The sequence below is a fragment of the Anopheles gambiae genome, chromosome 3 (genome assembly GCF_943734735.2).
Source record: "Anopheles gambiae chromosome 3, idAnoGambNW_F1_1, whole genome shotgun sequence".
In the NCBI taxonomy this organism is placed as follows: domain Eukaryota; kingdom Metazoa; phylum Arthropoda; class Insecta; order Diptera; family Culicidae; genus Anopheles; species Anopheles gambiae.
This window is the reverse complement of record NC_064602.1, coordinates 41,373,902-41,390,852: the sequence shown is the minus strand read 5'-3', so window position 1 is coordinate 41,390,852 and position 16,951 is coordinate 41,373,902. Positions and strand designations below refer to the sequence as shown.

At 42.2% G+C, this 16,951-nt stretch overlaps 1 protein-coding gene across 18 annotated transcripts in view; it reads right to left on the bottom strand.

Moving 5' to 3' along the window:
- Positions 1–16,951, bottom strand: part of LOC1279132 (neural-cadherin) — a 253,380-nt gene that overhangs the window by 74,154 nt on the left and 162,275 nt on the right. The window contains exon 1 of one of the 18 annotated variants that reach the window (XM_061662000.1): positions 12,999–13,682. The exons of the other annotated variants lie outside the window; for them this stretch is intronic. Within the exon in view, the coding sequence (XP_061517984.1) occupies positions 12,999–13,050 (52 nt within the window). The 5' untranslated portion in view covers positions 13,051–13,682. Of the gene's footprint in view, positions 1–12,998; positions 13,683–16,951 lie in introns of those variants that run through there. 18 annotated transcript variants of the gene reach the window in all.

The following is a 16,951-nucleotide window of genomic DNA, read 5'->3' as shown; positions in this document are numbered from 1 at the left end:
GTGGTGCCGGAGGACCTATTGGAGCTCTTCCCGGGGTTTGAAATGAATCACTTAATATGTATGGCCTCACAAATGGCTGCCTGAATGGTGTGGCGGCAGTGGGTTATGGATGAAAATTATTTTTTCTCACAAAATAACCATCTCATGCACCTTTTCTTCCTTTGCCCTTGTTGATTGTCTGTTTGATTCGATGTAACGAGTGTATGGAAAGCACGCAACGTTATGCCTCCCCGAAGGTGGTGAAAAGTTGTGCCCGCAAACATGCTATTCCACTCGAAGGAATACTACATTAAGCACCGTCCGTACACGTCTCCGTGCCCATTCACGGAATGTATTGTATAAATATTTACAATGTGCCAATGTGGCTCCTCTAATCTTCGCTACTTCAGCTAAACAAGGCGCACGCACGGACAACGAAACTTTACCATATACACCATGTGTGAGTGTGTGAGTGAGTGAACTCCGTTTACCGTAGTGAAAAGCATAAAACTTTAAGCAATCTGCCTCCGCAGGGGAATTTGCTCGGAGAGATGTCGTGCGTGAAGCGTCCGGTGGCGTTGATGATATGCAAATGATTCGAACCCCCGCTTGTGGTGTCATTCGAATTCCGAGCATAAAACGCACTGTTGTGACCATAACGATGATCCTTAACTCCCCCCGGCAAGGGGTAGAAAACACAGCCACCGCCGCTTGGGACCTGTCAGTGCTCAAAACCTGCAGAAACAGTGTGGTGACAGTGTGGTTAAGCAACGATGGAGAGTGTTTTCCTATTTTCATTCCACTTTTCGATCGTGAAGACCAAGACTTTGGTCGGTCAGAAGTAAGAAGAAGAAAACAAGATAAATAAATATAAAAGGGGTATGGCGCTCGTTGGGAACGGATACGTGAGCGGTCGTGTGGGGTTAGTTATGGGTTTTGAAGTGGCAAGAAATAAAGTCAACAAAAAAGCTAGCATAATAATCGGACTTCCACACCCACTGCGAGTGTGCTCGCGCTTGGATGGATTGTGGTTTGAGGATGGGTGGCTTAGTACACACCCTTGTAGAGCCACAATGGCCGGGTTTTTTTCTTCTTCTCTCGTTTCGTTTGAGAATTGTGCCACACATTTCACCACCAGCAGACGCACATATAAGATGCCATTTTACTCTAAGTTCGCTCTCGTTCGCTCGAAAGCGCTCCGCTTCCTGGCCGAATATTTCAAACGGTACCGCGCGGCACAACACACAGAAGCCACCACATCCGGAAAGGTTAACAGAAGCTGTTGTTCGAGTGCTCGAGATGCTGCTATAAAATTTATAGTCCTTCCTGTTCCGTTCTACACCACCTCTAGAAGCATCGAGAAGCCCATGAATTACCACCGCTACGGTCCTTTTTGCGGGTCGAAGAGCGAAAGAGAGGTCGAAATAAACAACAACAACAACTACAACAGCCATACAACCATTTTCCAACTCGCTCATACATGTGTAGCGTTTGCTTGGAACGAAATTACTGCGATAAAGCAGTGCACAGAAGAAAGCATAACGCACGTAGGTGCGGGTAAAAGGATGCTGCTAAGCAGCTGCAGCCGTTCGCTGACGATAGACGGGGAGACCGGGGAGCTGCGAAAGGCAAGGCAAAATTGCACCAGACGTTGTTCGCGAGGCGGTCCCGGATGGGTCTTTTCTGAATCGTTTTGAATCCTTTGCCTTTGGTTCCGAGCCTGCATGACAAACCCGGCATGACCCCCGTACCGCAAGGGCTGAAAGCCCAACACAGATTGTGTTTTATGCCGGGTCGTTACAATCAAAAACATTTACATAAAACTTAGATGCTCTGGTCGTGCGATAAAAATAAAAACTACATCTCCGCCGTCATCTATGTCACTCGAATTGGTGGTTAAATAAAACATTTATGGTAAGTTATGCTGTGTGTGTGCAGGCGCCTGGATGGATATGGGGCGTCATCGGCAGAAGTGGTTGGAGGAATGTTGATACACGTGCGGTAATGTGCTGGCTGTAGCAACTTCGTACTTAGCGGATTGGTTACAAGCATGGTACTTGCCAGTATGTTAATGTCACATAATGTCTGGTTAAATTGCATTTTGTTAGCATGCGATGGTTTAGTTGGATTTAAATAAGCATGAGCAGGAGCATGATAGTCGCACGCGTAACAGTAGCGATAGAGATGCTTTCCATTTACTGGAGGTGATGTCTACAGTTACATAAGATTCAACTTTTTGCAAACATTACATGGATGTGATTTTATCATTAATGATGTTAACATACGTAAATGTGGGACTGGAACTAAGATGTAGTATGCTCGGACCTTTTTATGGCTGTAATATGTCATGGTTTAGTCAAGTTATACTACTCCAAGAACAATATTGCACGCTTAATGAAACACAGTAGGAAGAGCTCTTTTGAAAAGTCAAAAGCACACACTCTTCGCAAAGATTTAAAAGACCAAACGTCATTTTTAACGTCATTTTTATGATAAACAAGCTAACCATTGATTGTAAAACAATCATCCTCAAAGCACAAAATTAAATAGACACACTATTTGAGTAGAAATAAACCCAGTTGACTTGTTTCTGTGAAGCTTCACATTCTTCAACATGAAAATTCTGCCACGCTGTGCATTCGGGTACGCTGTGCATGCCAACCCAAACACTCAGCATCGCACAGCATCATTTTCTTCTAAATTATCCTCAATAAATATCTGTCTGCCGCTCGTGCGTACGTTAGCTTCCCTTTCCCGACGGAGCAGGAAATAAATTAAGAAACTATTGCCGCCAAAGATAGACCAAAAAGCCAGCAATTCATTCCACTGTGCCACTGCTCGGTACCGGATATCCTATACACCGTCGTTTCGCGTTGGCAATAACACCATTCGGCACCGTTTCGTCGTTTCGCGGCATCTTTAGTGAGCAAAACAAAAAAAGTTATAAAAAAAACTAAAAACTTTCAACTAACGGCCATACACAGCGCTCCAAGTGTACAGAATCAATAACATCAAACAGCCACAATGCTGCCACAATGTTTGCTCAATGATTGTACAGAGAAGGGAAGAGGGTATTGGGTGGAGGAACAAAAACCAAACCAGGCAACACATAATCCGGTGCCATAAATTGTACCACAAACAGATACACACACACACACGTAGGACAACAGTTGCTACCGCAAAGGAATATTGCGCCATAGACACACACACACAATGATCGTGCGTTCACAATTCGGTGGATGAAAAATGGGCCGCGTTTTCACGTTATTGAATTGGCTGCCACCGGAATGTGGTGTGTGTATGTGTGGTTAGATTTTTTTGGCAAACAGAGAACGCGCACTAGAACGCATTTGGTCAGCGACGGGTGGTACCATTTCCCGCTACTGCGGGGAAAAAAAACTCTGCAACCAGCACTGTATGCACTTCTTCCCCTCAACGCTTTCGCGACTGCTGTTAGGGGTAGTGGCTGAATATCGCCCTCCCCTCACAGCCAGACGAGACCAAAGATTTTCTTTTCCGATAGCACTGATAAAATAACCGCAAGCCCGCGAGCGCTAAAGAATGCGCCAAAGGCAGCGTGTTGTCGCGAGCGCACGCTTAGCACAGTTTATATACCACATACCGACCGGAACCACTTCATCGATGTCTTCACCAGCGCCAGAAGGCAATCGTTTTGCATCGCAGGCAAAAGGCTTCCAGCAACAAATAGACAAACAACAGAATTTTTTTCTAGCTTCCTTCAGTTTCTTCTTCGCTGACTGCAAGCTGCGGCAAGGATCAATATCACACCAAACCAGAAGCTAACGATAATTTATTACCCTTCATGTGGTGGGCGCGAGCGCGATTTTGCGCGAGCACAATTTTCCCGGAGAAGGGGCCGGATGCTACTGTCACGCCATTGATGCGGTAAAGTGTTTTGTATTGGTGTGGCTTCGTTCATTCGGGTGAGTAGGTAGAAGGTAGCTGTGTTTTATTTATACACTTGTCTCAGATTCAGTCTTGTTGCTTTTTTTTGCACGATGATAATTTATGACCCTCCAGGATCATCGGCTGGTGTGAAAGAATATTGCTTCTGGTGGGCAATGGCAATGTCGTGGGTAATATGTCAACCTCCAAAAGCAGCCTTCTATGACTTGGGTTCAGTACGAAAAAATGTTAGTAACTAGTTAGTTACAAGGTACGGGGTAAAAATGTACACCACAGAAACTAAAATTAAACGAACAAACTTTTTTCCCATTTCAGTCAAATGAAATATTCATAAGCGTGCGCTCCCTTGGTTCGTCACAACACGGATACTCCACCAACCGACAACAAAAAAAACAAGCAAACCAGACACGACCGCAAAACCAGGAACTATCTCTTGTCCTTACACCACCGTATCCATTAGTGTCATCCTTCATGTGAGGTGTTAATTTTATGTAACCCCACATGGTGATACAAACCGCCCGCGTAAGAGAGTATCTCGAGAGCGAGAACGTTGCTTCCATACTGGACATGCTACCGGTCCACATAGACATTGCCGCAAATCGACGGGCACACAAATCCTGGCTAAGTTCGTTGGTGCTCTGCCTCCCGTGGAACAAGGCATAGGCGGCAGGAAGTTTTAGCACAAAATTTATGACAAACCATTAAACCGATCGGCTACCCACTTAACGCCCGGCCGGTAAAAGAGTGGTGTGCCGTTTTTAGCATCAAAATGATCTGCAGCAAGCGGAACCAGCAAGTGTGTATGTGCAAGCGGAGAACTGGAGGGGCTGAGATTTAGTACACCTTTAGCACGAAACGGACTCTAACCGGCCTCCAGCACTAACCCAGCAAGTGCAACTTGGTTTTAGCCACCCTCTAGCCACGCTCTATCGCTAAACTTTCCAAATAACCCTTCCTTTTTATATTCTTCCCTTCGCTGCGTAAACACCCAGCACCGTGAGAGTCCAGCAGTGGGCAACGCTAGCGTTCGTCTTTATCGCGTGTTGGCATCGGCATTCGGCCAATCGCTCACAAGCCGAGTGCGGAAGAGAAAGTCCGACCGTTGGGCTGGAAAGCCGGACAAGTTGGACTTGCTAATGGAAATGTAAATTGGTTCCGAATTGAAACCTATATATGGAGGAAGCATATTAATTTGCAGCAATTTATCGTTATCGAGTGAGGAGGAGAGAGTGCGAGCAAGGGAGCAAGTCCAGGACCTCCAGCGGGCGTCCAAAGTTCCGAAAATTTGAATGTCCGCGCTAAAGTTGGACCTTGCGGACGTGGTTCGACTATCGATGGGTAACACACGCCCCGATGGTGCCAGTGCTGCATATCGTTTTCCGAGCACGAGGATTATTTAAAGGCGATTTCACTATTCCGATGCGTAGCGATGGTGAGATATTTTTGGATGGATTACGGTTGCCTTGGGGACGCCGTTTGCGATAGCAAACACATTCACCATTCGGGATGGATGGAAATTTGTGAGATAAGTGGAAACATTAAATTTCAAAGTGGCCTCATCTTTTTTCCACCTTGACTCAACGGTTATTCAATGGTACTCCTTCTTTGGAAGCTACACACAATGGGACACACACAGCCATACAATCACATCAACCAAGCGACTCTCGCAACTGAACAAGCGCCTGTAAGCTCATGACAAATATCCTGAGGCAAGCTAAAGAAGCTTCAGCGTAAGTCTCTCAACCGCTACCGCAGTACTGTGTACTTTGCGGTACAGTATTGTTTTCCTCAAATGCACAAACTTTAGGTACATATACACTGCGGTAGAATGTACCTTAGCCATGCCGGCCAGAGCAAACATCATCTCCGAGACATTGCACATAACTGTGTGAGACCCGTGTTTCTGATGGGCGAAAGTTTACTTTGTTAAATAGTGTTCCGGTGCTGGTGGGGCTTAACTAAATATTTTGTCTCACAAATGGTAATGCAAACCGCAAACGGTTGCATTGGTCCCCGGGGAACAGGAACGAAGACGATGCTATAGCATCGTGGCAAAGGCTAACAAGGCAATCGATGTTATATTTCCTGCAAAATGTAGCTACAAGCTACAGTGCACAGCCACCGTTTGACAATTTGAACCACCGCCCAGTCGTCAGCACAGTCGTACCCGTGACATTTGCGTGGCACGAAACTTACCGTTGGAAATTCAATTAGCTTCCACAACTTGTGGAAACATATTCCTCACGGTGAACGAAAGAAGAAAAAAAAATCTGACAAACAAACAAAACGCGAAACGAACACGGAATTAAGTTGCACGGTTGAAACATGAGACACAATTGTTGAATACGAAATTGTGATCAGCGGTACCGAGTGCTTCGACTTTTCCTCGCGAATTTTACACCACAAACTATTTGCACACTAGGTTGTGAACTATTTGCATTCTTTTTTTCGTTCTGCGATGCACACTGCTTTCCAATCAAAATTGCACTCAAATTAGACGTGAGGCAGAGAGAGTGAAGGTAAATTGAATCGTGCAATCAGCATTGAATGTTCCTCCAATAATAGGCATAAGTTTCCATCGAATAAAGACGATGGCAACGACAAAACTCGACAAAAAGCAACAACGAATAGTACGACAGAGTTGCTGTGGACGAAATCCACTCTATGGTCCATTGATCTGGGAATCAAAGCGCAATTTGGTTCGGTTCATTGCCGATGCAATGCAAGCTCTGGTATTGATTGTGCAGAAAACGGACAAAAGCAGGGTTGGATGGCTGAGGTTGGCGATGGTGATAAAGTAGCGATACAACCCTTGATAGTGCTAACATGTTTACCCTCACTCTCTCTCTTTCCCTCTTTCTCATATAGTTTTCTGTTCGTAAAAACTGAAAAATACTACCTCAAGCCCTTAGCCTGGGTGCTCTGGGGACAATATACACCTAATCGCAGCCGACGCATTGAAAATTTCCTCCAGGAGTAAAGCAGGTTTGCCCCCCCGTCAGCCACGAAAAACTCACCCACTCCTGTCGTCTAACCGCCCGATAGGTTGTTGAAATTTTGTCGGTGCTTCACTCTCTTTAATGAAATTTCTCATTCGTTCGATGATAAATCACGACCGAAAACGTGACTTATTAGCTGCACCCCGAAGCGGGTCCGAGGCTGCAGGAAAACATGAAAGCAGAATCCGAATTAAATGAAAACGAGATGTAGGCGATGATGGTGGGAGTGGAGAAGCGCCCCCAAAAAATGGGAGGTTGAAATCCTACGACAGCAAAGAAGCTGCGGAGAGGATGGTGCCATTTTTCGATCTTGCTTAATAATGGTGAACCATACACGGGGAGCATTTCAAAAGGCAGCAGGCAACTAGTGGGCATGCAGCGCACAGTACGAACACTGATGGAGATGGATTGGCATCGTTTGGCAGCACCTCTGGCCTTGGGCTACGGAATGGTAGCAGTTAGCAGAAATTCTTCAAAAGCTTGCAACGCTGTTTATTGAGCGCCGTTCACGATACACTTTTTATAACCGCTAGCGATCATGTCCACTACACCGTCCGTTTTTAAGGGAGCGAGTTCTTTGCGGGTCGGCTGTGACATGAAATATTGTTCTGGATGCTGTGATACACTTACGACCTATCGCGCGCCATTCCTGAATTCCTATCGTTGGGTGTTAAAAGCCTGACACGGATACAGATATGCTGCCGATGACGACTTTCCGCATACAATGTTTGCTTCGAGGCTGGAACTGAGTGACGGACTAGTCAACCAGTGACCAAAATGGAGAGTTGATTGACGGTTCAAAGCAGTGAGGTTCCGGTTGGTTCTGGCTCAATGCCTACGGGTAGTGCGGCTACGTTGGATGCACGCACTGCACGGAAGGCTTTAGGACCAACAAAGGGAACCTACGTCGTGTTTGTTATGCCTTTTCCTTGGAAAACATGCAGCTAATTTATCTACCTTCATTCTACTGGGAAATAGAAACAAGCTATGAAACTGTCATGATTCATCGTTTCTGCAAAGTTTGTTTTAATACCTTGGATTTCTGAGAGGTGTATGCGCAATCTGTAATGATGTTGCATTTAAGCATACAAGGTATAATGTAGCAATTACGGGATTTATTTACATAATTTTATGTAATTATGTGAAGGAATTTGTACAAAGACTTGCGTACGAAACAAATGAAATGCGAATGATATTTTAAATTCATGTGAAATTATTGTTATTAACATTATTAACATTAAAAATTCATTATAAAAGATATAATCGTTAACGCCTATTACAACAGATAAGAAAAAAGCGCATTCCCTCATTAAAAAGTGATTCGAAAGTAGTACAACTAAATGTCTGCTGATTTCTGCAGTCAGAATAGCATATGCAATTGTTATTTCTAGTATTTTATGTTTCAAGTTCAGTATCTATCTAGGTATTATGAAACATTCTGTGATGTTAGGAATGAATGGGAATTAATTAACAGCGTTACATCATTCCATGAGCTACATGCATTGGTGTCCCTTTGATGTGAATCGTAGCGACATGTTCAGGAATCTGATACTTTATTTGCAATTTAACTGCTAAGCGGAGATATATTTTATACAGAACCGTTCATTATTGCTCCTCACACTGATTGCACGAAATGGCTTGCCCGAGCGAGCATGAAGCGAAACGCTTCTATTTCTTTCGAAACATATGTAATTCAACAAGGGTATAGCCGGGCAGATTGTGGTTGTGCAATTTCAACACTATCAAGCTCGATTGCAGGCTATCTTTAGCCTAGTGAAAATAGTGAAAAAGGAGCCACAGCCTAAATTTCCGTGAATACATGCAAAACTTTGCTAGCCCATCTCAGTTTACTTCTAGTTTGCATGGTTTATAATTCCTTCAGCATGAGGATTGGGCGAAAAACGACCGACGAGGGCAGCGCGGAATCTCTCGTCTCCCTATTTTACTAATGAGAGTTTAGCATATTCCACAGCGTAAGTAGCGCTGTTGTGCGTCATCTTCTAATTTACAGCTTCTCACGTCTTTCGATTGCACTTGCCTACCAAAGTAGTGCGGTTTACGTGGTTGGTAACGAACACGGCATTTAACTGTCTGAGTAGGAGCGAAACGTGAGCAGGAACTGGTGTTGGTGCCTTCAACCCACGCTCAGACCATCGGGCGGAAATTGAGTGTGAAAAGTTTTACAATTTGTTACCGCAAGAGCAAGTGTTGCGGCGCCAAGAGGATGAGTGTCTCGAAACTTCATATCAATCTCCGCTTGGTGCGGACGAACCTCTGGCCAACCCCGATGGAGCAGGGCAAGTGCACAGTCTACTGAGTAAAGGGAAATTTTATCTGATAAAACTACTTCCTCTTCCTACCGAGCTGTGACAGCCGGATGAAACTGCTGTACCCGTGGTGCAGAGAATATGTGGCGGGTGTGTTGAAAATATGGCCAATAAGTGATACTTCTCCCTGACTGGCAGTCTTTTTTGCTTAGTGAAAGTTTTTCCCACTCAACAATGACGGCAACTGGTTGGAAGTCGAGCGAGTCACTAAAAAGTGTCAAATATGGGCTTGAGATTGGACATTGTTGAGGAACCACTTCTCGCTGATGGCTAAACAAGGGAAGGCGGCAGCAAACTTTTCCTTTTGCGCAGGACATGTTCACTCAGGAATGAAATTTTTCGTCATTTTTGAAGTCACTGTGGCCACTTGAGACATGCAAAATATTCGGAGAACATCCAGTAGCTCTTCGTTAGAACAAATCGTTTGAAAAGTGTTACCCTAGAAATGTGGAAGATGTTCAATTTCAACTGAACTTAACACGATAGCCTTTTTATTCCAATAGTAAAAAGTGTTAGTACCAGCAGCTTGGGGTAAGGGAAATGTGACTGAGTTTATTGCTTATACTTCGTAATTCTCTTTATGATGATTGTCAAACTTTACAGTTAGTACTCGGCTGTATTTTTTCCAATTATTACTTTATGCCTATCTTCTACAGTTTTCTTTGCTTTAGTTTTAAAAGGATTACCGAGGGTAACATGTACATACTTCCTTTTAGATACTTTTAGATATGTACATACTTCCTATTAAATATTGTACATAGAGAATGTTTTATATGAAAATGTATATTGACAATATAGAATATCATAGTACATCAATGGATTTAAAGGCGTTTAATGTAATAGTTCAATGTTTCTTTTAACTCATTCTCATTCACACTACATGATTTAAACCGTGTAAGCCTCGATTACCTTAAATGGGAGCTAAAACTAACACGTTAAAGGACAATAGGTTACTCAATATTAAGACCTGAAGGCTAATTTGTTGACATGTTTATGACAGAAAAAGGTATAAAATTTAAATAATAGATCACACAACAAATAATTAAACACAAAATAAAAGATAGCACGAAAACACAATGCCAGTCGAAAGGAAACATAAAAAGACCGAATAATTTATCAGTACGGAACCCATGTACAATTCTGTATAAACTTTAACCACACAAATAATCCTCCAGGCATCCGACACAAAGCTGGGTTGGATGGTAAAGCACGAACAACAAACGCCAAAAAGCAAGTTCCACCTTCAGTGAACCATCTTTCCTGCAGCTGTTTCAACTCTGGTAGGTTAACATATTTTTTACACACTGTTTAACCTTAACTTTGGTTTTTGAATCAACACAAACAAACCCATTACACACAGAAGGGCGAACACCGTCGTGAGCACCGAGATTGCATGTAATCGGACTAATTCGATCGAAAACAATCGCCCCTAGGAACGGAGGACTACGGTAGACAAAAGGGGTTTCATTTTGAGAACGAAAACTAGCAAACTGGCGGCACCGGAGCTAGTTCCGAGTATCCATTGTGTGGTACTGGTTGGCAGCAAAAATATTCACGCTGTAGATATTCTGACGATTAAATAACTTTATATAACAGCTTCTTCATGGGTACCGTCCAGAAGATAAGCATTGGTAACAATTTTGCCGTTGCTATTCACTCGATAACATTGTTACACATCTAGCGGCTTCACAACGAAACTTGCTACATCGCTGTTTGAATGGTTGATTGGTATAAGGGATATTGTTAAAACGAATAAAACTACGTTCGGGCCTGGAAGGCGAATCTTTTGATAGCAAAAACTTTGGACCGAAATGTCGAAAGTACATGTACTAACAAGACACTCTTCGTGCGTATATTCGGTTATGTTATACTGAAAAATATTGTAAACAAAATAGAACTTTGGCGCAATATGAATGATCAGTTAAGTTTGTTAAAGCAACGAGTTTCACAACACTTTCCATGCTCTAAACGTAGTACTATAGTCATATAATACATTTGAAAATAAAATTATAATTGAACAAATTGTCTTAATCTATCTGCCAATGGATAGAATCATAATCTGATTCAGAGATTCAGATCCAGAAAATTTCAAGACATTTTAAACATTATTATAAACATAATTACGGCATTATAAAACGCAAGGTAAAAATGAATAAGTATGACTATCCATTTCAAATTGTAAACCAAAATGCTTGTGATTCAGGCAAGCAGATTATGTACAACCGATGATGGACCACACATATCCGATAATGGAGACGCCTGGTTGTTAGGAACTGCGATGAAATATGCGGCAAGCAGGTGGCTAGTTTTATCGGCGTAGAACTTTTGTCTATCGTCTATTTAAATGTATAGATTGTCTGATTGGCGATCCGTTTAAACTAACGAAGTGGGGATGTATGCACAGTACAGTAGATATGCTATTTTCATTTGCTTCTTAATACGAGAAATGTATTGCGTTGATGGTTTCGTCAGCAGTTCTGGCTTTAAAGAACATCGTACATGTGATTTTACATGAGTATTGTGGCGAGTTTTTCTAAGCATTACCACCACAGCTATGCGGATGGAGCAATTGGAAGTAGAGAGAAATGTCGTTGTATACATATGAAGGAATACTTATTACACGAGCTAGCTTTCGGATACTTTATATGGGGGGAATATATTTCGGTACTCTCGTATGTGGAAAAACACAATAAAGGGTTTTCTCTACCGTCATTCGATATTTTTCATTTTGTTGTTTTCCATGGAGCCGCCTGGTTGTAAATGTAAATGAGCGAAAGGAAGTAAGGACTATGGGGGGCTTATTCCATTTTCCACTAATAATTATTCACGGTTTTCACAGGCATTATTTTTAAATGCTCCAATATTAAAATATTGTAAGATAAACTACGAGTAAAATAATTTATATCTTCCAAACATTTTCTGTTTCCTTCGACATGTATTGAGTATATTTGTCAAAATGAAAACTATTATGGAAACATCAAGTCGAAATCAAGAATTTAAGAAGCTATGATTCGCTGTAATTTTTAAAATGATAATTAGCCATTAACTGGACGTTAATGTTACGCGTATTTTAAACAAATATGTGTCCGAAGTTCTTTTTTTATTTAAGACAAAAGGTTGCATATCGTAGAGTAGTAATTTTATTGACATATTTAACTACCATTAAATCCTGCGTTTCAAATAAACAGCACTACCAGTGCTATATCAAGTGTTCAGGTTAGTTAAAATCAGCAGATTCAAAATTCAAACTCGCCACGCAATGATCGCCTTGTTTCCGTCATCAGGTAGCAGCATTTGAACAAACTCCACCGGTGCTTGGCGGAATAACGGCGCTTGGCGTAAAACACAATGCACTTCGTACACTGCTCCATGCAAAAGGAACGATACCTGGCAGAATCAGCACAATCCGCCGTGTTTGTCATTTGCATTGCAAATGTTATGATAATTGTCTTGTCGACATCACTGTCAACGGTGGGCTGGTAAGGAAAGTGCAGAGGAGAGCGACGAGAAGAAACGCACCGCTTACCGCTGTAATCGTTGTATAGACGATGGTTTGCTTAGAGAAAGTTTTGCACAAGGTTTGAAACGTTTACAACGACAGGTCAGACCCATAGAGAACAGCATGGGGCACATCTGCAAGATTACAAGGTAGTCACACACCGCTTGACAGTAACAAACTGAATAGAATGAAAACTAAACTTTCAACAAACAGCGTTTGATAAATCCGCTGCAAAAGCAACAACCGAAAAAGGTGAAACAACTTTACCTAGATACGTGCTATTCGTGAGTACCCAGAATATTTTGAGTGGGTCTACCATCACTTCTACCAAATAGCCGTGCAGCCACTGTAACGAGGCACAGAAGCCAAATAGTAGCGCTATAAGAATCACTAGTCACCAACAAGCACTGTACTCCGATAGTGGTGACACTTCTTGCACGATTGACACAAGCCCGTTGCTGTGGGAGTGGTGTTGCAGGCAACGAACGTGATAGCTCTCGTTTGGGAAGATCCCCACCGAATCGGCAGCCTTTGCTCGATGGGATAAACACAGTGACGACGGGTTGAACGGTAGTACCGCGTAGAGAAATATGACCGGAAGTAGACACGTGGGAACACTTTTCATCGCAGAACGGATGTCGCTAACGGCCAACGAAAAACGCTCTTTTGCCAAAAATATTTATCCAAGAACACATACAAAACTTCACACTGGAAACTATTGCACGAAAAAAATATAAAACAGTGGTGAAGATGGAATGCTATATTTATAGCACTTGAATTATTTCATTTATATTCACTGATAACACCATTATGCGTGGGACTTGAGACAGCATTTAAATCACCAGTATGACTTTAAAAACATCGTGAACCGATACCAATATTTACGACGCATCTACGAACATTCCGGTACACAAACATTACATTTTCAACACACCGTTCCAAAAACGACCGAACGCGCGCGCGTTTCTGAAACAACTGCCGAACTGCTGGATCCAAGAAGCTCCCGAAAGCTTTCGGTTCGGGATCTCATTTAGAGCACAACACCTTACCCAATTCTTGGCCCACGCTCAAGGAGTGAGTTACTCCGGTTTCGAACCTAGAGTCTGGGTCATTGGGCCACAAGGCCAACGGGTGCTACCGTGCAACTAGAGTCATCCACTCTATGGCATCGAAAGGTTAACTGAGTACCAAAACAATCTGCACTCACCATGTTCTCACACCCGAATGCGCAGTAAATTCACGGCCACACGACACACCGGCCACTCACAGCTGGTGGAACGCATTCCTTCGGATTCTTTTCCCAGGCTCAGGTCTCCAGCTCTCATGCAATTCTTCTTTGATGGTAATTAAATTGTCAGCTAGCCGTGTACAGCAACCGGTCGCCCCACGATGAAAGGTGAATTAGACGCCTGAACGTGCATATCTCGTTTGTGAGTTCGTGTTTTTCTTTAGCTTTATCTCAACGACTATGCTTTGAGTGAATCACTTTCGCTGGGTCTAATTTTATTTTTATTCTGAAGTTTGTTCAGTGCACAGGTAGAAAACGAACACAGCTCAAATGACCTTTGCTATTGTATAAACTCTTCTGGAGGGCACTGCTGCGGTTCCTAAGAAAGGGTTGCATTTTCTTGGAGAATGTTTAATCAACGAAAGTTAAACTTTTCTCAAACAATGCTCTAGTGATGCTTGTCATCTATTGATCAAAATGTTCATTCTCCTTTCCTGTGCTTTAAAAAGGACAGTGGTGTTAGTTCTTTCTACATCTTTGCTGTAGGCTTACGGCTATCTCTGGCAACAGTTGTGTTTTGTCAGAAGGGATTACGGGTTTTGCTTTAGTATAAAAAAAAAACTTAACTTAACTTTAAAAATCGTATGAATTACTGTTACTGCATTACTTAGGAAAGTTGTGACAATATATGTGAAGAGATAAGAGATAAAAACCAATGTCAATAGACTATGCCAAAATTTATGCAGAGTGAGGGTAAATGGTATCTCTAATAAATTATTTTCAATTCATACAGGTAAGCAAATATAAACGCATTCTTCACTTTCTCTTTTACATCAATTGTAACCGAATCGTAACAAAAACTACCAGTATCCCATTATACATAGTCAGCGACGAGAATGTGTAACAGGTAGCATCACTGATGTTTTTTTCTTCTGTTCATTATGTCTTTAATAATGATTTTAACGTTCATACGAGTTCCCTTAGAATTCTTTTCGATTCGTACATACGTACTTGTGCTCGCCCGTCATCGTGTCTGTCTGGAGTGTTAGCTAATAAACTCTGCTATCTGGCAACGAGGAGGTTGGTGGATGGGTAGGCAACAAGAAGAGTGACAGCAAACCAGTGCACCGGGAGAGCTTCTCTTTCTCCATTTGAAGATGAATTCTCAGCGTAGAAGAAGTCGTTAGCTTCTCGGAACGTAGCTGCTCTACGTAGAGTGCACCATCGAAGCGGTGTTGCTTTCTGCACAATACGTCTGTTCTTTCGTTGGGTTGCACTAGCTGGAACCGGCATGTGTTTTGTAGCATGAGGTAGGGATGGCGGTTCGATTCATTCGTCTGCAGGATATGTCAATTTATCGAATTGTGTGGTAAAGATAATCGTTGTCAGTGAAGCTGCCGTCGACAAACCGGGTGCACACGAGAAGTCTTGAAGGTAAAGAAAACGGAATGAGCCGACTTTCTCGTTTTCGCTGCTAGCGACAACAGCAACGGTACAGAGCAAATGCAATCCAATTTCCTTCATTGTGTCCGAAAGGGCGGACGGGGTGCAGAGTCCGTTAAAAAAAGGGCACTGGAGAAGCAAAAGCAGCTAGATTAAGACCCAGGTTTTGCTAACGTGTGCGCAAGGAGCATCTTTTCCATTCAGCCAGGTGATGTGCTCACACAGAGCTTGGAACATCAGCAGCAGGGGGGACAGAGCTTTAACCGATTATCCCATAAGAGGGATGTGATCGGTACGGAAAATCGAGGAAATATAAAAGAAGCAAAAAAGAAGGCAGACAATAGAAGCTTATTTTAAACGATTGTGAAGCAAATTGAAAAGTAACGAATTCAATAATGCACCAGTTACATTCACTCTGTTCATCTCATTCACCACAATTTAAAGCTTCATTCCTTATTAAGCAATCGAAATTAGGTACAATCAGACAAACGATGATTATGTTTAAATCGATTTGGATTTCTCAGATTTATTTCTAGCATGGCTTTCCAAGAAGATTGTTTATTATGTACTGTATCGTCTTAAATTGTTTCGCAGGTAATAATACGAACAGTACGAAGTGTTGCATGGGTCGAAATGTGTTTCTAAGAGTTGACCGAGTTTCTTATACTAAATCATATCCATACCTGTCTGGTTACTTTACTGTTACGAAAATAAAACAAAAATCATAAATGAATTGCAATGAAAACATTCAAAGAGAAACCCCGTAGCAGCATCAATCATTTAAGTAAACAAACATAATTTCATTTCCGCACTCTACCGCCTTGCCAACTAGCTCTTAAAAGTGGTCTGCCCTTGCTTCGGTGGAAGAAGTTTTCCGAGAAATAACACATTTAATTTGCTTACTGCTGATTAACTCTCTCTATTTACATTATTTGGCTTGCATATTAAAACTCATTCCACCTTGTAATTTCAATAAGCGAGATTTAATGAAGCTTTTACTTCGTTGGGTTTTTATTTGTAGCATCTTCCAATCCATCTAGTTCAACACACTTAAACGTGAATTTAAATTTTAATGAGCTAGAGCAACAGTTGACAATCGTAGGACTCAACAACATCCTCGTCTTGTGATCAACTATCGAATAGACCTCGCAGGCCAATACACATGACTAAGTATCTTGTAAAACAATATGGGTAAAACAATAATTCAGCCTAACCCATTAAATGCTTGGAAATCTAGTCACAATACAGCTCATCGTTAGGAACACAGTGTTCAAAGTAAATAAAAATATAGTTCAATGGGAAGCACACAAATTTGGACGTTTTTGTGATGGAAACATTTGAGAACACAATTTTGCTAACAGCAAGGTAAAGCAGAGTGTATAAGCGGTTCGTTCACTGTTCATCACGTAACTTTAAGGGAAACAAAGGGTACAGAAAGATGGAGTGTAGCTTTTACCTAGGAGCACCGTCGGTATTGCCTACATTATCCCAGCAACAGCCGCCATCTACCTGATGATTTTAATTAAACCATCTCCGTACACCCCTGTTT